Here is a 22,037-nt window from a genome sequence, read left to right on the forward strand (position 1 = left end):
TCCCTCGGAATTTCCTTCCTGGGAATTCTCCTTCCTGGGAATTCTCCTTCCTGGGAATTCTCCTTCCCTGGGAATTTCCTTCCTGGGAATTCCCCTTCCCTGGGAATTCTCCTTCCCTGAGAATTTTCCTTCCCTTTGGATTTTCCTTCCCTTTGGATTTTCCTTCCCTCGGAATTCTCCTTCCCTTTGGATTTTCCTTCCCTTGGAATTTTCCTTCTCTCAGATTTTTCCTTCACTCTGAATTTTCTTTCACTCGGATTTTTTTCACTCAGATTTTTTTTCACTCGGATTTTCCTTTCACTTGGGTTTTTTTCACTCAGATTTTTTTCACTGGGCACACTCAGGGGTGTGGAAATCCTCCTGGGCACACTCGGGAGCCTGGAAATCCTCCTGGGCACACTCAGGGGTGTGGAAATCCTCCCGGGCACACTCGGGAGCCTGGAAATCCTCCCCAGAGCCCCAGGGCAGCAGCGATGGGCAGAGCTTCACCTCCATGGCAGCAGAGGATGGCAAAGAGAGGGAAATGATCCCAGGGGATGCACGCTGGGATTGTCCAACCTGGCAGGAATCCACGGGGAACTTTAATACCAACAGGAAGGGGATCTCCCCCTCTGATCATCGCAGGTGTTGCTGTTGCAAATCAATTAAAATATGACGGTGACCTCAGCGTGTTCACTCCCAGAACATTTGGGATGTCCCCTAGCACGGTTTAGCTCGGAATAAATCCATCTTTCGGGTGTTATCAGATAGAAATCCTCCCCAAAACAGAGCAAACCTGAGAGAAAACAGCAACAGCTCCGAGGCCCGAAGCCACGCGCTCCTGAAGGTGTTTTACAGAACTGAACACCAGCCACAGCTAGAAAATTAAACAGCTCTTCAAGTCAGCCACATTTACATTTAAATACCCAGAACCCACTGAGCCTTTACCCGTAAACTGTGTTGGGTGCCCCCCGAAAAGCCCGAAATGACAAGCAGAGATACTCAAGTACAGATGGCCGTGCTTGCAGCACAGAAAGAACCGAAGCAGAGGTTCCGCCGAGGTTGCTCTGCTTGGTCTGCAGCCTCTGCAGGGAGCCAAGGGGGAAACGTTGGCATTTGCTGCTGACCCCCAAAGGCTGCAGAACAACCCCGGGATGTTCCTCGGCCGGGCTCCGCAGGGACCCCCTGGCACTGCCCGGGCACCGTGGCACTCCTGCAGCTTCTCCCGGGGCATTTCCTCCCCTCCTTGCCTGGACAGCCCCAGGCAGCGTTTGGGGTGAACCCAGGGCTGGGAGGAAAGGAGGGAGCCCCTGGTTTGGGGGCATTTGGGGGGATTTGGGGTTTCCTCTGCAGGGAGGAGCTGGGGGCACAGATCACCCGGCAGTTTTTGCTGGCACCAGGTTTGGAGCCAGCGTTGGCAGGAAGGAACTTTTCTGGCACGAAGTGGAAAGAAAAGCCCACGGTGCTCAGTGGGGCTGGGGTTTTCCCCCTGCCAGGACAGGGGATGCCCTGTGGGCACTGCCAGCCCCCAGAGCTCTCTCTGGGTGACCTGGGGGATGCTCTGTGGGCACTGCCAGCCCCCAGAGCTCTCTCTGGCTGATCTGGGGATGCTCTGTGGGCACTGCCAGCCCCTGGAGCTCTCTCTGGCTGCTCCCAGGGGATGCCCTGTGGGCACTGCCAGCCCCCAGAGCTCTCTCTGGGTGATCTGGGGATGCCCTGTGGGCACTGCCAGCCCCCAGAGCTCTCTCTGGTGACCTGGGGGATGCTCTGTGGGCACTGCCAGCCCCCAGAGCTCTCTCTGGCTGATCTGGGGATGCTCTGTGGGCACTGCCAGCCCCCGGAGCTCTCTCTGGGTGATCTGGCTGATGCCCTGTGGGCACTGCCAGCCCCCGGAGCTCTCCCTGGCTGCTCCCAGGGGATGCCCACGGGGAGCTCTGAGGGCACAGAGGAACCCGAGCTAACCCAGGCCCCCTTTTGGTTCTCCCCCAGCACCGAGCCCCTTCGCCCGCGGGAGCCCGGCCCGTTTCTCGCCGGGGTTTTCGGGGGGCAGAGCAGATTTGGGGTTTTCCTGCAGCCCCACGGAGGCTGCGCTGCTCCGGGGCCGCTGTGCCCCGCGCTGGCAGCGGGGCAGGGCTGAGCCCCGCGGGGCAGAGGGGAGGCGGGCCGGGGTGCCAGGGGCACCTCAGACCTGGCACACGAGCGGGGGCTCCTTCCCCTCCGCCTCCCACAGGTTGTCGTAGCTCAGGTCGCTCTGGGAGCTCTGCAGCTCGGCGTAGTCGTGGCACGACAGCGAGTCCTGGCACGGGCAGGAGCCCTCTGCCAGGGCACAGCTGCCAGCTGCCAGGCCTGCCAGGGCACAGCTGCCATCCGGCAGGTCGTAGGTGCCATCTGCGGGGAAACGGGAGGGATGCTTACAATTTGAATTTAAAAAAAAATAATAAATATATATATATATGAATATGAATATATACTTTATACTATAATAAATATATATTGATATGTAATATATAACATATAATAAACAATAATATATATAAAAATAAATAATTAAAAAATATATACACATTCAAAATATATATAATAATATCATAATTATTGTGGCAGGACATGGAGTCCCGGCAGGGGCAGGTGCCCTCTGCCAGGTCATAGGTGCCATCTGCGAGGAAACGGGGAGGGATGTTTACAATTCGTAATTTATATATATATGAATATGAATGTATAATTTCTGCTATGATAAATATATATTTATAAGTAATATATAACAAATAATATGGAATAAAACTATTATAAATAAATAAATAAATAAATAAATATAAGTAGTCTTAATATATATGCATTAAAAAAATATATTATTAAAATTATTGTGGCAGGACATGGAGTCCCAGCAGGGGCAGGTGCCCTCTGCCAGGTCATAGGTGCCATCTGCGGGGAAACAGGGAGGGATGTTTACAATTCGTAATTTATATATATATATGTGAATATAAATATATAATTCCTACTATTATAAATATGTGGGTATATGTACTACACAACATATATATAATATAAAAATATAATTATATCTAGATTATATATAATTATATATATACATATACATATATATACACATATATATATGCACATGGACAGGGGACAGTGGCAGTGGCAGTGCCAGGCCTCACCTGGGGGACGCAGCTCGGGGCTCAGGTGTTCCTGTGGCAGGGCGGAGATCTGGGGGGACAGGGACAGCCCGTGAGGGTGGCACGGCTGGGGCAGCCTGTGCCAACCTGTGCCAGCCGTGCCAGCCTGTGCCAACCCGTGCCAGCCTGTGCCAACCTGTGCCAACCTGTGCCAGCCTGTGCCAGCCTGTGCCACCCTGTGCCATCCGTGCCAGCCTGTGCCACCCTGTGCCACCCTGTGCCAGCCGTGCCAGCCCCGCTGCCCCATCCCTGTGGAGCAAAGGGCCCAGAGCCCTGCCGGGACCACCTGGGCAAAGTGGGACCCCAGATTTGTACCCCTGCACCCCGAGTGTCCCCTGCACCCCCCGATGTCCCCTGCACCCCCCAAGTGTCCCCTGTAACCCTGAGTGTCCCCTGTACCCCTGAGTGTCCCCAGCACCCCCCAAGTGTCCCCAGCACCCCCCAAGTGTCCCCTGCACCCCGAGTGTCCCCACACCCCACAGGGGAGTTCCCAGCCTCACCTCCCCCAGGTAGGAGCCCTGGGCCGGTGCCCGCGGCCGGAGGCGGTGCGAGGTGCCCGGGGTGCTGTAGATGGGGAGCGTGGGCACCTCCCTGCAGTGCCCTGGCAGGGGCTGGCAGTGCCACTGCTCCAGGGACAGCTGCTGGGGACCCGGCACGGGGCCCTGGGCTGGTCCTGTCTGCCCGTGGCACTGCAGGAACTGCAACAAAATCAGCCCCACGTTGGACCCGGCTGTGCAGGGCTGGGAAATGCCCGCCTGGTGCTGCCCACCCACCTGGTGCTGCCCACCCCAAACCCAGCCCTGCTGCAGCACAGCCAAGCCAAGCAGGGGTTGCTGGCTCTGCCCCAGGGGTGCAGGGGATGAAATCAGCTCTGGGGGTGCAGGGGATGAAATCAGCTCTGGGGGTGCAGGGGATGAAATCAGCTCTGGGGGTGCAGGGGATGAGGCAGCTCCAGGGTGCAGGGGATGAAATCAGCCCCAGTGGTGCAGGGGATGAAATCAGCCCCAGGGTGCAGGGGATGAAATCAGCTCCAGGGGTGCAGGGGATGAAATCAGCCCCAGGGGTGCAGGGGATGAAGGCAGCTCCAGGGGTGCAGGGGATGAAATCAGCCCCAGGGTGCAGGGGATGAAATCAGCCCCAGGGGTGCAGGGGATGAAATCAGCCCCAGGGGTGCAGGGGATGAAATCAGCCCCAGGGTGCAGGGGATGAAGGCAGCTCCAGGGTGCAGGGGCCAGGGAGGACCCTGGAGGGAGGGGGTCACCCCAGGGTGGGGATGACTCAGGAAGCCTTTCCCTGTCAGATTGTCACAGGCAGAAATGTGGCCTTTTCCAGGCACTTCCTTATCGCAGCTGGGACTTTTTGGGGTGGCCGGGGCGGGCTCTGGCTCTGACTCATCTCCAGTTTCGGGAGCCTGGCTCAGTCTGGCTCCTGCCTTTGTCTGGCGGCTCCTGCCTCCCCCGGGGTGGCTGCGATGTGCAGCCGGTGCTCAGCCAGGGGAGGCTGCTCCCCCTGCCCTGCCCCAGCCCAAAATGCAGCTCTGGAGTTTCCATCCCTCCTCAGAAGGCAGGGAAGGAAGGAAAGAGCCCCGGAGGCAGGAGCGTGGCTGCTGAGTCAGGGCCAGCTGGGAGCAGCAGGAGGCTGCACTGGGAGCACTGGGGGAACTGGGAGTGCAGGGCTCAGTGCAAAGGGGGAGCAGCTGGGAGCTGCTGAGTGCTGGATTCCCACCCAGCTCTGTCTGTTCAACCCCAGGACAGGATGGACACAGGGTCAGGGCACTTGCAGCTCATCCCAGGAGGGGCTGGAGTGGGGACTGGCCCTGCAAATAAAGTCCCAAATGCATGTGGGGTGATGGGGCTGGGCCACGGAGGGGAATTCCTTAAGGAACAGTCACCGAGGGGTTGGGAAAGTGGCATCACACTAAAAAACGGATGCAGACGTGCTGGAAAACCCTTGGAAGAGGAGGCTGTGTCCCATGAGGCAATAGCCTCCTACTCACGGGTTGCCTCAGGAGCTGGTGCCCACATCCCAGGGCTCTGGGAGGCATTGCTCCATCTGCCATGTGCAACCTCCCTCCCACGGCCCCTTTTCCCACGGCAATGCTTTCACACCTGCTCTGAAGCACCTGCCAGGGCCCTGTCCCTGCCAGCAGCACCAGCAGGGAAAGGTGAACCTTGCTTTTCCCAGGCAGGAGGATCCAGCCCCTCCTGCATGCAGCCCCGTCCTACACCCATCATTAACCTACATCCATCCTGATCCCACATCCACCCTGACCCTACATCCATCCTGATCCTACATCCATCTTGATCCTACATCCATCCTGATCCCACATCCACCCTGATCCCACCTCCATCCTGATCCCACATCCACCCTGACCCTACATCCATCCTGATCCCACATCCACCCTGATCCCACCTCCACCCTGATCCCACCTCCACCCTGATCCCACCTCCACCCTGATCCCACATCCATCCTGATCCTACATCCATCTTGATCCTACATCCATCCTGATCCCACCTCCACCCTGATCCTACATCCATCCTGATCCCATATCCATCCTGATCCCGCCTCCATTTCCATCTCCCATCCCATCTCCATCCCTCATCCCCATCCACAGCCATCCCAATCCATCCCGCTCCCGTGCCCACCATCCCTTACCATGCCCACCATCCCTTACCCTGCCCACCGACCCTTACCCTGCCCAGCTCCCGCTGTGCCCGGGGGTGCTGCTGGGGGCCGGGGGCCGTGTAGGGCTCGTGGTACAGCGGGGACTGGGTCTCCCCCATGGGCCTCTCGGGGCTGAGGCTGCCAACGCCCCTCTCGGGCTCCTGGCTGGGCAGCTGCTGCCCGCTGCTCCTGCCCTTGGATTTCCTGGCGCTGTTCCCCCTGCGCAGCTCCTGCGTGGGCCAGCCGGGCTGTGCCAGGCTCTGTGGGGAGAGGACAGACCTGGAGCCGGCTCTCCTCGGGCTGGGAGTGCCCGTGGGCATCGCTCCGGGCTCGGGAATTGCCCAGCTCCTGCCCGGGCCCTGCCCCACGGCTCTGCCATCCCTTGGGGTGCCATGCCTGTGCTGGGGCAGAGCAAAAGCCCTGCCTGGCCATCCCTGCTGCCCCCCTGCAGCTTTTATTTTGGGGTTTACCAGCCTTTAACCTCCTGTTTGCCCTTTTGTAATCCCCAGAAGCTCCAGTACAGGGCAAGGACTGGGATGGGACTGGAACTGGGACTGGGATGGGACTGGGACTGGGATGGGACTGGAACTGGGACTGGGATGGGACTGGAACTGGGACGGGACTGGGACTGGGACTGGGACTGGGACTGGGACTGGGATGGGACTGGAACTGGGACTGAAACTGGGATAGGCCTGGAACTGGGACTGGGATGAGACTGGAACTGGGACTGGGATGGGACTGAGATGGGACTGGGATTGGGACTGGGATGGGACTGGGATGGAACTGGGACTGGGACTGGAACTGGGACTGGGACTGGGATGGGACTGGAACTAGAACTGGGATGGGACTGGGATGGGACTAGGATTGGGACTGGGACTGGGATGAGACTGGTACTGGGACTGGAACTAGAACTGGGACTGGGACTGGAACTGGAACTGAAACTGGGATGGGCCTGGAACTGGGACTGGAACTAGAACTGGGATGGGACTGGGACTGGAACTGGGATCCCTCAGCAGCATTCCCCTGACCAAGCTGAGCCAGGACAAGCCCAGGCTGCAGCCGGGATTTGCCCCAAGCCCACAGCGAACGCTGCCAGCAGCAAAGGCAGCGCCCCCCGGCCCAGGGGATCCCCAGAGGCACCCCAGGCTGCTTCTGGGGCTCACTTACATGCAGAGGCTGCGCGTAGCCGGGGGACAGGGGCTGCTCGAGCAGCCGGCCCTCGGGGCCCAGCAGGAAGGGGTGGCCGTCGGGCAGGGACGGCTGGCTCAGCGCGGCCGCTCTCCCTGCGGACGCCCAGGAGCTGCTGCGGCCGTCGGAGCTCAGGGACCCCCGGCCGCTGCTGCTGAGCTGCAGGGGACAGGGACACCCTGGGACACGGCCCTGCAGCCCCGGGCTGGGGCTGTGTGCCCCTGGCCTGGGCCTGGCGTGTGGCACGTGCTGGTTTTGGGGGAGGGAGGGGAATGGGGGGTGCCCAACAGGAAAAGGGTGCCAGGCAGCCAGCCCCGTCCCAGCTGGCAGGTGGGTCTCCCGTTCCTGGTGGGAATTACAGAATATCCCAGCTTGGAAGGGACCCACAGGGATCACGGAGTCCATCCCCATCCTTGTCCCCATGCCAGTGCTTCACTGCCCAGCCCTGTCACAGGCCGTGTCCAGCCTCTGCTTTTGAAGCAATTCAATGTCTTTTTTTTTTTTTCCCGTACAATACCCTGTATTAATAATTTAAATAATTTTAAAATATTAAATAATTATTTAAATAATCCCCAGGGATTAGCAGCTTCGAGCAGAGGCTGCCGCGTCACCGGAGTGACACAGCCACGGCTTCCCACCCAGAGCTGCAGCATCCCGTACCTGGCTGGGGTGCGGCGGCTTTGACCCCGCGGAGAAGCTCTCGGAGCCCGAGAGGGAGGAGTCGGCGTTTCGGAACTGGGCGGTGTTCAGGCAGTAGAGCCACTCCTGGTAGTCCTGGTAGCTGGGACAGGTCACCCGGATGGAATTTATCAGCCGGCCTGGAAAAACGTCCCCAGCTGCTGATGCCGGGCTGGACCCCTCGGGAACGGCCCTGCTCCATCCCAGCCCGCATCCCACGGGATTGGAGGGAGTGCTCTGCCCTTGGTGCTGCTCTGCTGCCAGGACACGCAGAGCACCCCAAATTTCCAAGCGGGGCAGCTCGGGGAGCCCGGGTGTCCCCGCACACCCCCGAGCCCCGTGGCTGTGCCCCCGCCGTGCCGGACACCCACCTTCGATCAAAAAGGAGGTTTTGTCGTTCTCCTCAAAAAGCACCTGGATGGCGTTGAGGGGGAGCTCTCCCTGCGGACAGAGGGGCAGGGTTGGGGTCGGAGCCGGCAGGGCTCCGGGGCACAGCGCTGGGTGCAGCCTCTGCGGGCACCGGGCACCGAGGCTGGATCCTGGAGGGGGAATTCCAGCGGGATTGCTCATCCTGCACATCCCTGCTGCCTCCTGCACATCCCAGCGGGATTCCTGCCTCCTGCACATCCCAGCGGGATTCCTGCTGCCTCCTGCACATCCCAGCGGGATTGCTCATCCTGCACATCCCTGCTGCATCCTGCACATCCCAGCGGGATTCCTGCTGCCTCCTGCACATCCCAGCGGGATTCCTGCCTCCTGCACATCCCAGCAGGATTCCTGCTGCTTTCTGCACATCCCAGTGAGATTCCTGCTTCCTGCACATCCCAGCGGGGTTCCTGCCCCCAGGATGGGGCTCCACCCTCCCCTTCACAGAGACACCCTCCGGATAAGCTCACCCACTCGGGAAGCTCAGCAACATCCCCAGATACCTCCAGCCCCCCCAGCAGCTCCCCCTCGCTGGTTTCCACCTGGCCCAGGGCCTTTCCCACCGCAGGATTGGGGTGAGCCCCGTCCCAGCCCCAGCCCTCGGCAGGGGCGGCTCTGCGGTGGCTGCGGAGCCGCAGAGCAGATCGGAGCTGCGGCAAGGGAAGCGCGGCAGCCCCGGGGGAGGCTCCCGTGCCCGGACACGCTGCGGGAGAGCCGGTTCCCGTCCCAGGCCGGGGAATCAGCCCGGCACCGTGGGAAGCCAGCACGGCTGCGAAGGGAACATGCACGGGGCAGGTTTAGGGTTTCAAAGGAGATGAGCTCATGGGAGAGCCCAGCCTCGAGTGCTGCCCCATCCCAGGAGCTGCGAACGGCGCATTCCCAAGCCAGGCTGTGCCCGGGGCGTGCCCCAGCCCTGGAAAACGCCGCCGGAGCTGCTCCGGGATGGGGAGAGCTCCGCTCCCGGCACGGAGCCTCCGGGAGATGCTCTCCCCAGGGATAACGAGAAAGCGTTCTGCAGGATGTGGAGCAGGGCCCGGGGCTTCGCGGTGCATTTCACAGCCCTGCAGCTCCGCAGGGCTGTTTGTGCCTGCCTCGGTGACTCAGGGATGCGGCAGAGCAGCAGCTCCGGGGTCACAGACGGGTCAGCGCCGCTTTTGGCACATTTGCTCAGCACGGGAGGAGCAGAGGGCTCGGAGCGAGCCATCAGACGATGCTCGAGATCACAGAACCACGGCAAGGAAAGGGCAGAGAGGCCCTCGGGCACCACCGAGCCCAGTATTAACCAGCACAGCCGTGCTGTGTCCCCAAGTGCCGCGGGGATGTCACTGGGTGATTTTAGGGCCATTCTACCTGTGCTGGGGCTCCAGCGCTGCTCCCACAGGCAGACACAGCAGAGGAGCTGCTCTGGCATCCCTCGGGATGCTCCCTGTCCCTGCTGTCCCTTCTGCTCCCGCAGAGGGAGAGCGCTGCCAGCGCTGCACCAGCGGCAGCCTCCCCTCCCCTCCCGAGCCCTTCCCCATGGCACCTCCTCCTCCTCCTCCTCCTCCTCCTCCTCCTCTCCCAGAGCCTCCTTGGCAGGCAGCTCCTTCCCCCGGGCTGCTGGGAGGGCAGGGTGTGTCTCATGGGAAGGGATCTTGCTCCATCCCTGAGCTGCTCCCTGCCAGCTGGCACAGGAGGGACACCAGGAGCAGGGGGTGCGGGTGGGGAGCAGCAGGACTCACCTTGAAGCAGAGGCCGCCGGGCTCCTCGGACACGATCACCAGCGTGGAGGGGTAGAGCACCAGGAGCCGGTCGTGCTGCTCCTTGGGAAGCAGACAGGGAGAGGCTTGGATCCCTGGGAGCAGCAGGGCTCAGAGCTGGAGAGCCCCGGGCTTTGTCCTGCTGACAGCAGCCTGGGGCAAGGGCAAGCTGAGCTGGGCTGCTCCCTGTGCTCAGAGATGGATTTGGGAATGCCCTGGCTGCTTCCCTGTGCTGGGAGATGGATTTGGGAATGCCCTGGCTGCTCCCTGTGCTGGGAGATGGATTTGGGAATGCCCTGGCTGCTCCCTGTGCTGGGAGATGGATTTGGGAATGCCCTGGCTGCTCCCTGTGCTGGGAGATGGATTTGGGAATGCCCTGGCTGCTCCCTGTGCTGGGAGATGGATTTGGGAATGCCCTGGCTGCTTCCCTGTGCTCAGAGATGGATTTGGGATGGGCCAGGCTGCTCCCTGTGCTGGGAGATGGATTTGGGAATGCCCTGGCTGCTCCCTGTGCTGGGAGATGGATTTGGGAATGCCCTGGCTGCTCCCTGTGCTGGGAGATGGATTTGGGAATGCCCTGGCTGCTTCCCTGTGCTCAGAGATGGATTTGGGATGGGCCAGGCTGCTCCCTGTGCTGGGAGATGGATTTGGGAATGCCCTGGCTGCTCCCTGTGCTGGGAGATGGATTTGGGAATGCCCTGGCTGCTTCCCTGTGCTCAGAGATGGAGCATGCACCAGTGACTCCATCCATGGATCCATCCATCCATCATCCATCCCTCCATCCCTCCATGCCTCCAGAGCCATGTCCTACCTGGAAGGGCAGGTGCTGAAGCTTCACCTTGGACACGCAGAGGATTTCTCCCAGGGATTCCCGCTGGGTGCCTCTCCAGTCCTGCACGGGCAGGTTCTGCAGGGACCAGCGCAGCCCCTCCTTGTCCCCGGCGCTCGGCGTCCGGCCGCTCTAGGGACAGCACACACTGACCACCTGGCCAGACACTGACCACACCCTGACCACACACTGACCACACACTGACCACCCGCTGACCACCCACTGACCACACCCTGACCACACCCTGACCACCCACTGACCACACCCTGACCACACCCTGACCACCCACTGACCACACACTGACCACCCACTGACCACCCACTGACCATCCACTGACCACACACTGACCACACCCTGACCACACACTGACCACCCACTGACCACCCACTGACCACACCCTGACCACCCACTGACCACCCACTGACCACCCACTGACCACCCACTGACCACACCCTGACCACAAGCCTGCCCCCCTGCCTGCCTGCCCCGCCTGGGACAGCTTCTGCCCTGGCAGGAGCAGGAAAGGAGAGACAAATCTGGGCAGGGGGCAGTTTTCCAGCTGGGAACGCGCTGTCATTCTCCACACCCAGCACTGCCTGGAAATGCCTTTCCAAGGGGGATATTTCTGTTTGACACGTGGGGAGGGAATTAAAACACCCTCAGAGGCTGGGAGAGACAATTCTCTCTGTTTTTTAGGCTTCAGCCTCCCCCTCCTGATGTTTTGCAAGCTCTGGGTGGTTGCACAAGTGCCCAAAAGCGTGAGAGCTGCTCCGAGGCAGCCCCAGCTCTGACCCCATGGAGGCTGTGCTGCTGGTGGCACCCATGGGTGGCAGCTCTTCCTCCTAGCACATCCCCCCTGCCCGTGGCTCTCACACCCCTCGGGCAAGCTCCTTTTGCACCCTTCTTTCCCATCCAAGGGAACGCACCCGTGTCCCAGCTGGGAGCCAGCGGTGGGACACGGCCGCGGGACCCACCTGGCACAGCAGGGGCAAGGCCAGGCTCCCTCCACAGAGCTGGATCTGCTTCTCCAGGTGGTACAGCCACTGCTTCAGCTCGGCCTCGGACGGGCAGAACACCACCAGGGGGTTCAGCAGGGGCCCTGGGGGTGCGAGACCCGCGGTGAGCGGAGCAGGGACGGGCAGGGATGGCAGCATCCACCGGGGGCCAGCTGGCAGAGCTGCCACCCTGCAGAGCCATCCTTGGGTGTAGGGACACCAGAGCCCAGCTGCCACCCCTCTGATGGCAGAGCTGCCACCCTGCAGAGCCATCCTTGGGTGTGGGGACACCAGAGCCCAGCTGCCACCCCTCTGATGGCAGAGCTGCCACCCTGCAGAGCCATCCTTGGGTGTGGGGACACCCCTGCCCTGCTGCCACCCCCCTCCAGCCCTCCCTGCCACCCTTTTGTCACCTCAGCCTTCCCAGACTGCTCCAGCCCCTTCTCAGACACCCCAAGCCCTGAGCACCAGGCACTTTTAAACTTTTTAACAAATCCCAAAGTCAGCCCAAAAGCCAAGCCTGACCTCCTGAGGTGGATTTCAGCTTTCAAACCCCCCAGCAGTTTTTGGGAAGCCTGTCTGCAGGCAGGGGCCGTGCCAAGGTGCTGCTGCCCCGGCAGAAAGCCCCGGTTATCTCCCAGGTCCAGCCTGGCTCTCCAGCTGTAAACACCGGCAGCTTTCTGACACTGTTTGTTTATTTATTGCCTCACCGAATCTAACCCGTGCCAGGCAAGCTGAGGATGACTCCAGACATCCCCTCGCAGGGAGGGACAGCCTGCAGCTTGTGGATTTTCGAGTTTCCAGCTCTCAGGAGCACAGCCTCCCACGCCCTCTGCTACCTGCTCCCAGCACAGCCTGCTGGGGGCAATAACCACTCCTGGCAGCATGCACGGTGGAGCTTGTGATTAATAATTTACCCATATTAAACCCTGCTGGCTGCAGCCTCCAAGGATCTGCCTCTGTGCGACTTGGAGGTGCCCAGATAAGCCCACGCAGGACTTTGCCCTTCTGAGGTATCTTTAGTGCCCTAATTCCTGCATTATTTACAAACAACGGTTCACGGAGCCTTTGAAGTGCGTTTGTCTTGCAGGAAATGCAGGGTAAACAAAGCTGAGGTGGGGAACCGGGGCAGAGACTCCCGGGTGACTCCAAACCCATGACAGCAATTCGGTGTCACGCATTTGCTGGGCATCCACGTGTCCGTGGAGCTCTCCCGTTTCCTCTTGCCTTGGTTTCCCGGTGTGATGCCGCTCTCGGGGCATTCCCTGGCATCCACCCCAATTAGAAATGCAAATTAAAGCCAGCAGGAGTGGTGCTGATCCTCAGTGTGACCCTCACCCTGGGCACACCCCGAGGGCATCACGCAGTGCCACATCCAAACGGGGCCCCGAAGGAAGAGAAAATGGGGAAAGGCACATGAAGGAAGAGAAAACGAGGAAAGGCACCCGCAGGAGCTCCGGGGGTGCTCCCCGGCGCTGGCCCGGGGCAGACCCAGCCCAGTGCCCTCCCGGGCTGCCCAGACCCACCTGAGATGTGGAAAGCGTGGTCCTGCTGCCCGGGGCTCTGCCCAGCGCCCAGCTCCCGCACCTCCAGCTCCTTCAGGGGCAGCAGCCCCTGGGGAAGGAAGGCAGGGGTTACTCTGGGCTCCGTCCTCTGCCGCCCTGGGGAGCGCCTTTCCATTCCACAGGGTTTTCCCTCTTTCGTTTTAAGAGAAACCTCAGCAACATAGTGAGGATTTAACAGGAGAAAGGCAGAAAATGGGACTGGAAAAGGGAGCTGTCCAATTCCCAGCTTGCTCAGGTTCCCACTCTGCCAAAGCCCAGGAACAAGTGACAACTTTGTCCCCCCTCTCTGGGCTGCCTAAACAACCTCCATGAAAGATGCTAATGGCTCTAATGCCCTGGGGCACATTCATTCCTTGTTAATTCCTCCACAATTAATAAACTCGGGAGCTGTTTCTAAAGCAGTCAGGAGAGTTTGAGATGTTGTTTGTCTCCTGACATGGGAATTTTCAGTTGAAGGCTGCCTTGGGGGTGACTGGAGAGGTTTTCCTGATGTTTTACACCAACCTCAAAGTCACCTAAAGGCTAATTAATCATTTCTAAGAGGAACTAATTTTACAATCACCTCTCAGACATGCTCAGTTTTAGTTCCTCAGTTGCGTGGAGGAAGAAAACATTCAGGGCTTGCTGTTCCACAGCTGTGGCTGTTTGGCTGTGGTGCAGAGCAGTTCATTCATTATTTGCAACTCCCCAGCACCACCAGGTTAAAAGATTCATGAGCGGTTTGCCAGCAGAGCTCCCCAAGGCTCAGTTTCTCTTCCCCCCTTCTCCCACAGAATCATTAATGTTGGAAAAGCTCCTCCTGCAGATGGAGAACTCCCCCTAGACCCCCGTGGGCACCAAGGCCGGGGGATTTGAGGTTTCCCAAGGCTCAGCTCGCTGTGCCTGCTGCTCAGCACAAAGGTGGCTCCAGGTCACCTCCTGCCTGTCCCTGGACTCCTTCACCCCCGGCCCAGGTGAGCCTGAGCTGCTCTGGGGACAGGCTGTGGGACAAAACACCCTTTTGGAGCTCAGCATCCCCGGGAAGGGACTTGGGGACATCTCCAGGAGTTTGGATGTGCGGTGCCCCAGCGTGGCCACGGGGCCCAAAGCCCAGCTTGCCCAGGTGAGGCCCTACCTGGTAGGTGAGGCCATTGGGAGCTGTGGATTGGAAGTACAGGTAGGACTGGAAGAGCTCCAGGAAGCAGCTGTTGACCTCCTGGAGAATGGAGAGTTTGGGTTATCCCAGGACACCTTTGGGGTTATCCCAGGACACTTCTGGGGTTATCCCAGGACACCTCCTAGCCTGCCTCCACATCCCAGGCACGGAAAAGCTTCTCCAAGGGCCACATCTGTGCTGATGGGAGCAGTGGGCACGTGCCCAGGGAATTCTCCATGATCCCATTTCCCAGAATTTCCCAGAATTTCCCAGAATTTCTCCTCCCTTCTCAATTACTGTACATCCCTGGGCACAGAACCCCCCCCCACCAAAGAGGTGCCTTAGGTTTACCTGGCAGTGCTGGAACTTAAACTTGACCTTGGAGTAATAAATCATTTTGCCCAAATTCCTGACAACCGTTTTCCTTCGGCCCTTCTTGAACAGGCTGGGGAACCTCTGGTCCAAGTTTTCCTTCTGGTTTTCCTGCTTCTGAATAATCTGTACCGAGGGAAAAGCAGATGAGAGCTGGAGGAGGAGGCATTCCCAGAACATCTTCCCAGCAGGGATTCCTGGGAAGGGCGCCCTGGGCAGGTGCCCAGGATGGGCTGTTTGTTGTTGGGTCTCCTTGCCAACATGGGGCCGGGGCTCGCTTGCTGCCGGGAGCCTGTGAGGAGATCCTGACCTAAAGCTGGGGCTTGGGCTGGAAAAGGGAGGGCAGAGGCACATTTCACTTTCAGGGTGTCCCAGCTCCACAGAAAAACCATCCCAGTGCGCCCTGAGTGTGCCTTCCATGGCGGGGAGTGGAGAGGTTTCCTCTGCTCGGGTTCCACCTGGATCCCTCAGCTCTCCCAGCTCGGGTCCCGCTCAGATCCCTCTTTCTCCGGGTTCTGGCTGCCAGACAGTTTTGGGGCAAAAGCAGCTGCAAGGCAGATTTTTCCTGCAAAAACCTACTGGAAGCACCACGGGAGAGCCAGGGCTGAGGAGAGGAGGCAGCACTCGGGGCTGGGGCTTCCCTGATTTCCTGCTTCTATGGGAATTCTTCCCCCTGTCCAGCAGCACAACCGCACAGCCCTCACTTCTCCCCACCTGGGGGATAAAGCTCTGGGAATTCCTACCAAGCCAAAAGTGGCCGGGCCAGGGGAGGTTTGCAGTGGTTCCCTGGGGTTCAGCAGGGCTGGTGACAGTCCCAGCACGTCCCTGTTCCTGCTGTGCCTGTTCCTGACCCCATTCTGCATCCCATTCCCTCTGTGCCCGTTCCTGACCCCTTCCCAATCCCATTCCTGACCCTGTTCCCGATCCCATTCCCTCTGTGCCCGTTCCTGACCCCTTCCCAATCCCGTTCCTGACCCTGTTCCCGATCCCATTCCTGCTGTGCCCATTCCTGACCCCTTCCCAATCCCGTTCCTGACCCTGTTCCCGATCCCATTCCCTCTGTGCCCGTTCCTGACCCCATTCCCCATCCCATTCCCTCTGTGCCCGTTCCTGACCCATTCCCAATCCCGTTCCTGACCCTGTTCCCGATCCCATTCCTGCTGTGCCCGTTCCTGACCCCTTCCCAATCCCGTTCCTGCTGTGCTGTGCCAGGACAGCTGAGTGTGCCCGTGAAGGATGAGGATGAGGATGAGGATGAGGATGAGGATGAGGATGAGGATGAGGATGAGGATGAGGATGAGGATGAGGAGCCACACCGTGGACACTCAGCTCTGTCCTGTGACTCACCCCTCTGGCACAGGGTCAGCCCATTCCAGACAGCCCCAGGAACTGGGAATGGGGCTGGGAATGGGAATGGAGCCAGGGAACCGGGAATGGAGCTGGGGAATGGGAATGGGTCCGGGAATGGAGCTGGGAAGCTGGGAATAGAGCTGAGGAAGTGGGAATGGAGCCAAAAGTGGTCAGGACCCTTTCACCTGCAGAGCACAGGGCTCCTTCCAGGGCCTGGCTGAATTTGGAGTGTTGTTTTTAGGACATGAGTTAACCCTTTCCTGCTGAAATCCTCCCTCCAGTTTCCCAGCTATGGAGCAGAGTTTAGAGAACACGCTGCGTGCCCAGTAAGTGGCTCACTGGGGCAGCTCAGCGTAGGAAAAATGGTATTTGTGTCACAAATGCAGAGCAAAGAGCAGCTGGTCACGGGTACAGCAATAACAAAACACAGGATAAGGGCACCAGCAGCACCTGGGAGTGGGGAGAGGGTGAAGTGATAAAATCATGGGCTCGGAGATAAGGAACAGCACCAGCCACCAGCTGCCGGGGTACTGCTGCTGCAGCCAAATTTCCCAGGAATGAACAAGGCAGCGAGAAGAAAAAGCAGTCTGGGAGCTGGGAAAGCAGCAGCAGCGTTGGGAAAGAGCTTCCAGAGGGATCCTCCCGCAGGCAGGAGGGAGAGGGAGAGCTTCCACTCGCGTGGCAAGGAACAGATGGAATATTTCCCTCACCCAAGCAAGCCCAGGACGGGTGGCAGTGAGCCTGAGGGATGCAATGGCTGAGCACAGGAGCAGCTCCGAGGCCGTGGAAAAACGGGATCACAGCCCTGCAGTCTGCTGCCCTTCCAGCTCCCACAGCACGGGGATAAAGCTGAAGGAGCTGAAGGAGCTGAAGGAGCTGAAGGAGCTGAAGGAGCTGAAGGAGCTGAAGGAGCCCGGCGTTTTCCTCCCCTCCGGAATCCTGCCCCGCCTGGGCTGCGCGCCCTCCTCCAGCCCCATCCCGGCCATTCCCGTTATCCCAGCGCTGCCGCTGGCTCCCGGGCACCGCCGATCCTTGCAAACCCGGTTCCTCCCGAGCCGCAAGTGCCCTGACATGTTCTCATCCTACAGGTAGAACGAGTTACTCATTAACTGCTCGGGCCCTGCAGCCCCCGAGCCCCGGTGAATCAGCAGCAGGAAGAGCAGGAGCTGCTCTTTCGTGGGAAAAACACCAAACCAGCGGCTCCTGGGGCGCATCCTGCCCCGCCTGGCACCGGGAATCGGGGCAGGGGCTGCTGGGGGTGCCACAGGTGCAGGGATGTCACCTGCCCCGGTCCCAGGTGGCGATGCCACCTCCTCGGAGGTGCCCGGTGCCGGCAGCTCGGCTCTGAGCCGGCCCTGCAGCTGCTGCTGCGGCCAAAGCCAGCAGGGAGAGAGGGGCAAAGCCCAGGATTCCTCCAGCCACACAGCGTGTGGCTGAGCCTGGAGTTTGCAGCCCCTCTGCCCCAGGCCAGGGTAAAGGCTGAAAAGCTGCTCCACCCTCCTTCCTTCCATCCCTGGAGAGATCCTGCACTCCCTGCTCCCAGATGGGCCGGCTCCATTCCCATTCCCCAGCTCCATTCCCAGCCCCATTCCCATTCCCCATTCTCCCAGAATTCCTGGGAGAATTCCTTCCTCCACCAGGATTCCTTCCCCAGGACCCACTGACCCTGACAGCTTATCCTGCTTTCCCCGGGAGGAATCCAGGATCCGGCCGGGGCCTGCTTTTGGCTGCCTGATCCTTTTGGATCCAGCTGATTCCCACAGGGAGCCCTCCCTGCAATTCCCTCTGCCTAGCACCAAGGCCGTGCCTCAGTTTCCCCTTCCCCACGTGCGCACAGCTGGGATCGATGACCGCCCGGATGCTCCCAAAATTCCGCCCACAGCCCCGGCCCACCCAGCGGGACCCCCCAAACGCTCGGGGGCTGCTGGCTCCCCTCGGTTCCCCCAGCGGCGCTGGAGCGGGGCCGTGAGGCCGCAGGGCTGGGCCGTGCCCGGGGCAGCCCTGCCCTTCCTGATTCCCTTCCCAGGCTCCTGCTCCATGGGAATGAATCATCCCACCTGCCAAAGCTTTTCCCTTCCCTCGCAGCCGACCCAGAAACAGAAGAACCCAGAGCAAAGGTGGTGTGGCGGGGATGTCCCCGTGTCCCCGTGTCCCTGCTGGGCTCCCAGCAGCACCCCTGCCTCAGCCAGGTGCCCTCCACACCTGCACGGGGACCGGCTGCTGGGAGGGCTCATCCCTCCTGGCTCTCCCTGGGACAGGGCTGCTGCTGCCCCAGAGCCAAACCCAACTCGGGGCGGGTGGGAATAAACCCCCAGGCAGTGGGGAGAGGGTTGGAGGTGCTGGAACTTGCCTTGGCTGGAATATACTGCAGGATTTTGTCCGTGGTCGTGTCTCTCTCCTGGCCTCCGTCTATCCCAAAGAAGCTGGGCAGCTTTTTCTTGCCATTTTGGCTACAGAGGGAAGGGAAAAAAAAAAACCCAAAACACACATGGAAACAGAAATCCAGGCTGAGGCATGGTGAATCCTGCCCAGAAATAAGGAAGCCATGACACCAAGCAAGCAATTTGTCACAAGCTTTCGAGTCATCCCAACCCAGCCAGGGCTGACAAAGCCTTGGAGGACTGGAATAGGATTTTGCTGCATTTGTTGGGGTTTTTCTGCTTTTTTACAGCTCTTTGCTCAGCCAAATGATCATCTTCACTCATCTTGTGCCCCCAAATGAGCACAGGGCCTGGATGTTCCATGGCAGAGCACAAAAATCAAACCCAGCTACTGGAGAGCCCCTGGAGTGGGGATGGATCCGCACAGATCTGTGGCAGATATTCACAGGGAGAGCTCATTTCTGCCATGGTGGCTTCCCTCTCCCTTCCCTCCACTCCCCCGTTTCTCCCTGGGTGCACACCAGTCCCACGCAGCCACTGGTGCTGCTGGGAAGAGCTGGGACTTCCTCAGATTGCAGCAGAAAACCAGGAGAATCCCCACGGGCGTGGGAAGCCAGGAGTCAGTGGGACAGGAGGAGCTCTGGGGCTTGGCTGCTCCACCACAGCACCCTGATGTGAGATCCCCAGAGCCCAAACACCCCGAGGGATCCCCTCTCTTTTACCCCAAACCCCTGAGGGATCCCCTCTCTTTTACCCAAACCCCAAGGGATCCCCTCTCTTTTACCCCAAACCCCCGAGGGATCCCCTCTCTTTTACCCCAAACACCCAAGGGATCCCCTCTCTTTCCCCCAAACACCCCAAGGGATGTTTTACCCCTCTCTTTCACCCCACAGGAACTCCTACAGGTTTGCCCCTGATTTCTGGCAGCACAGGACACCAAGGGAGCAGTTCAGGCTCTCCTTTCAATGAGAAACCCCTTGTCCTGGCAGAATTTTGGGGGGATTTGGGGGGTTTTTGGGTGGTTTTGACCCCTGACACTGAACCCAACGCAGACAGGTTCATGATGAATCACCTCATTCCCTCAAAGCTCTTTTCCAGCTCTGGACGTGCTGATGGGAAAGCTGGGAAGCTGTACTGCATTCCCTGGCTGTCCTATTTTGGGACAGCCACCCACGGCCACGGTACCTGAGCTCTGCCCTGGCCAGCCCAGCACCCAAATCCCAAAAGATTGCACTGAGATTTTCTGCCGCTCCTCCTTTGGGTTTACAAACACAAATCCGATGGCGGGGCGCTGGGATTTTGGGGCTTTTCCCCTAAAGCCTGAGGAGTGGGAATGTTGTTTTCTCACAACAGTACCACAACTGTGAATAAGAACACTCACAAGTGAAAACAGGGAATAATATCAGGTGCTCTGCACCCTGGCCCGCCGGGGGAAGCCTTATTACCCAAACAAAAATTAACTCAGCGCCGCTTCTCCCGAGGGCTGGCGTTCCCTGCCGGCTGAGAATTCCATCCCCGGCGCTCGGGGCGAGCTGGTGCCGGGCTCCGGCAGTGCCCAGCACCCCCAAAACCTCCGGGAAATAGGAAATCCCCAGCGGCAGAGATCCCGCCGGAGATCCAGCCCCGCTCCCGCATGCCGGAGCCGGAGGGGGTTACTCACTCCTTCTTCAGCGAGGGTTTCCTTCGGAAGGAGCTCCTGAAGCCGCCGGGAGCCTGCGGGACGCAGGCGATGTTCCCCATGCCGGGCTGGCTGCGGGATCCGTGCGGGATCCGTGCGGGATCCGTGCGGGATCCGTGCGGGATCCGTGCGGGATCGGTGCGGGATCGGTGCGGGATCGGTGCGGGATCCGTGCGGGATCCGTGCGGGATCGGTGCGGGATCGGTGCGGGATCCGTGCGGGATCCGTGCGGGCTCGCTGCGGGATCGGTGCGGGATCGGTGCGGGATCCGTGCGGGATCCGTGCGGGCTCGCTCCGGCCGCTCCTCTCCGCCCGCCGCGACTCGAGTGGGTGTGGGCAGAGCCCAAAGCCGATCCTGCCCCTCGCTCCCGCCCCGGGGCTGGGAGGGGCGGGCCAGGTACCTGTTCCTGGGAATCCACCCGAGCCACCGGCATTCCCGAGCCAGCGGCGGCGGGGAGCTGCGGCCGCCGGGAACCCGTCCCGGGGCGTTCTCCCAAAAGGAATTCTGCCCAGAGACCCATCCCGAAAGGAATTCTGCCCACAAACCCATCCAGGAGCATTCTCCCAAAAGGAATTCTGCCCACAAACCCATCCCAGGGCGTTCTCCCAAAAGGAATTCTGCCCAGAGACGTATCCCGCAGTGTTTTCCCAAAAGGAATTCTGCCCAGAAACCCATCCCACAGTATTCTCCCAAAAGGAATTCTGCCAATAAACCTATCCCAGAGCGTTTTCCCAAATGAAATTCTGCCCACAAACCCCTCCCGCAGCATTTTCCCAGAAACCCAACCTGGAACTCTTTCCCAAATGGAATTCTGTCCCCACAAACCCATCCCACAGCGTTTTCCCAAATGGAATTCAGCCACTGCACCGGGTGGAGATAAGGATGCAGTGAGATAAAGTCGGTGGTTGTTGTTTAAGCATTAACAAAAACCCCTGGGGTTGAAGGGTTCCAAAGGGTTCCCCCTTCCCAGTGCGGTTAAAGATATTAAAAAAAAAATGGGAAAAAAATATCAAACGGGACACTAATCAAAATCTAGAAATTATAGGAGACGGATCAAGGGAGCAAAGAGCAAAAGGAGATGTGCATGAGCAGCAAAAAAAGAATATTTGTAGCAGAAATGCTTTAAAAGGAAGCAAACAGAAGATTTCTGACCGTGCTGAGAGTGCATCACTGCATGGAAATATAAACAATAAAAATGAGAAGTTAATGACAAAAGGTAAATGCAGACTCAATATTTCTGTGCTGGATAAAAAAACCCCTCAGGAATTACACCCATAGGAAACGAGAAACCCTTTCCATTTTCAGGTGGCTGCTAAGAAGTAAACACAAAAAGAATGCTCTGGATCAAAAAATAGAGAAATTCACATCAGAAAGTTTGAAAGAGCTGAACACAAAGGGCTTGAGTCACTGTTGCAGTTCAGTCTAGCAGGACCACAGAATTTGCAAAGAAATTGCATAATTTAACAGGGATATCAATGTTTCCATGGGTAAAAAACCACCCCAGTAATTATGGGGTTGCCAGTTGACAGTAATTCCTGGGAAAATGATGTAACAGCTGTGAGGGAGTTGGATTAACTTTGAGAATTACAGGAGGAGAATATAATTAATACAAATTAACATGGGGCTGTGGAAATCAGATCTTGTCAAAACTAATTGAATTGATGGCATGTTTGAAAAAAAAAATCAGATTTAGTGAACATAAATAACAGTGATGTAAGAAACACCATAAAGGATGTGGTGTGACAAATCTGCGGGTTATTTTAGGAGGTTTTCCTGGAGAATCTGCAGGAATCTAGCTGTGATAGACACACAGGGTGTGTTGGACTGTTCCAGTTTGTGGTGGTTTCACCCTTGCACTAACAAAATATTCCCCAAAAA

General features: G+C 58.8%; 1 protein-coding gene across 3 annotated transcripts; it reads right to left on the minus strand.

Annotated features, from left to right (window-relative positions):
* Nucleotides 1–23: 23 nt before the first annotated feature.
* PLEKHN1 (pleckstrin homology domain containing N1) lies at nt 24–20,297 on the minus strand. Of its 3 annotated transcripts, XM_085558646.1 has the most exons (15): nt 20,141–20,297; nt 18,450–18,549; nt 14,729–14,875; nt 14,357–14,437; nt 13,204–13,291; nt 11,657–11,781; nt 10,665–10,814; nt 9,836–9,916; nt 8,060–8,129; nt 7,671–7,828; nt 6,990–7,169; nt 5,852–6,082; nt 3,659–3,856; nt 3,141–3,189; nt 24–2,367 (listed from the first exon to the last, which is right to left on the minus strand). In XM_085558646.1, the coding sequence occupies exons 1-15, from the start codon at nt 20,218–20,220 to the stop codon at nt 2,162–2,164; spliced, it is 1,944 nt and encodes a 647-aa protein (XP_085414772.1). In that variant the 5' UTR covers nt 20,221–20,297; the 3' UTR covers nt 24–2,161. The 3 variants fall into 3 exon arrangements, with proteins under 3 accessions (XP_085414772.1, XP_085414770.1, XP_085414771.1); XM_085558644.1 differs by lacking the exons at nt 18,450–18,549; nt 20,141–20,297 and having other exon boundaries at nt 14,729–15,694; XM_085558645.1 differs by lacking the exons at nt 24–2,367; nt 18,450–18,549; nt 20,141–20,297 and having other exon boundaries at nt 2,851–3,189; nt 14,729–15,694.
* Between the last annotated feature and the right edge of the window lie 1,740 nt (nt 20,298–22,037).

Source organism: Lonchura striata, chromosome 21, assembly GCF_050655825.1.
Source record: "Lonchura striata isolate lonStrDom1 chromosome 21, ASM5065582v1, whole genome shotgun sequence".
Taxonomy (NCBI): Eukaryota; Metazoa; Chordata; class Aves; order Passeriformes; family Estrildidae; genus Lonchura; species Lonchura striata.

Coding starts and splice junctions, on each gene's coding strand:
- PLEKHN1 (XM_085558644.1), bottom strand. CDS start 15,169: ATGGAAGGCACACTCAGGGCGCACTGGGATGGTTTTTCTGTGGAGCTG. Junction 7,170..7,670: donor AGCCGCCGCACCCCAGCCAG/GTACGGGATGCT, acceptor TGTCCCCTGCAG/CTCAGCAGCAGCGGCCGGGG. Junction 3,190..3,658: donor AGGGCTCCTACCTGGGGGAG/GTGAGGCTGGGA, acceptor CTGTCCCCCCAG/ATCTCCGCCCTGCCACAGGA.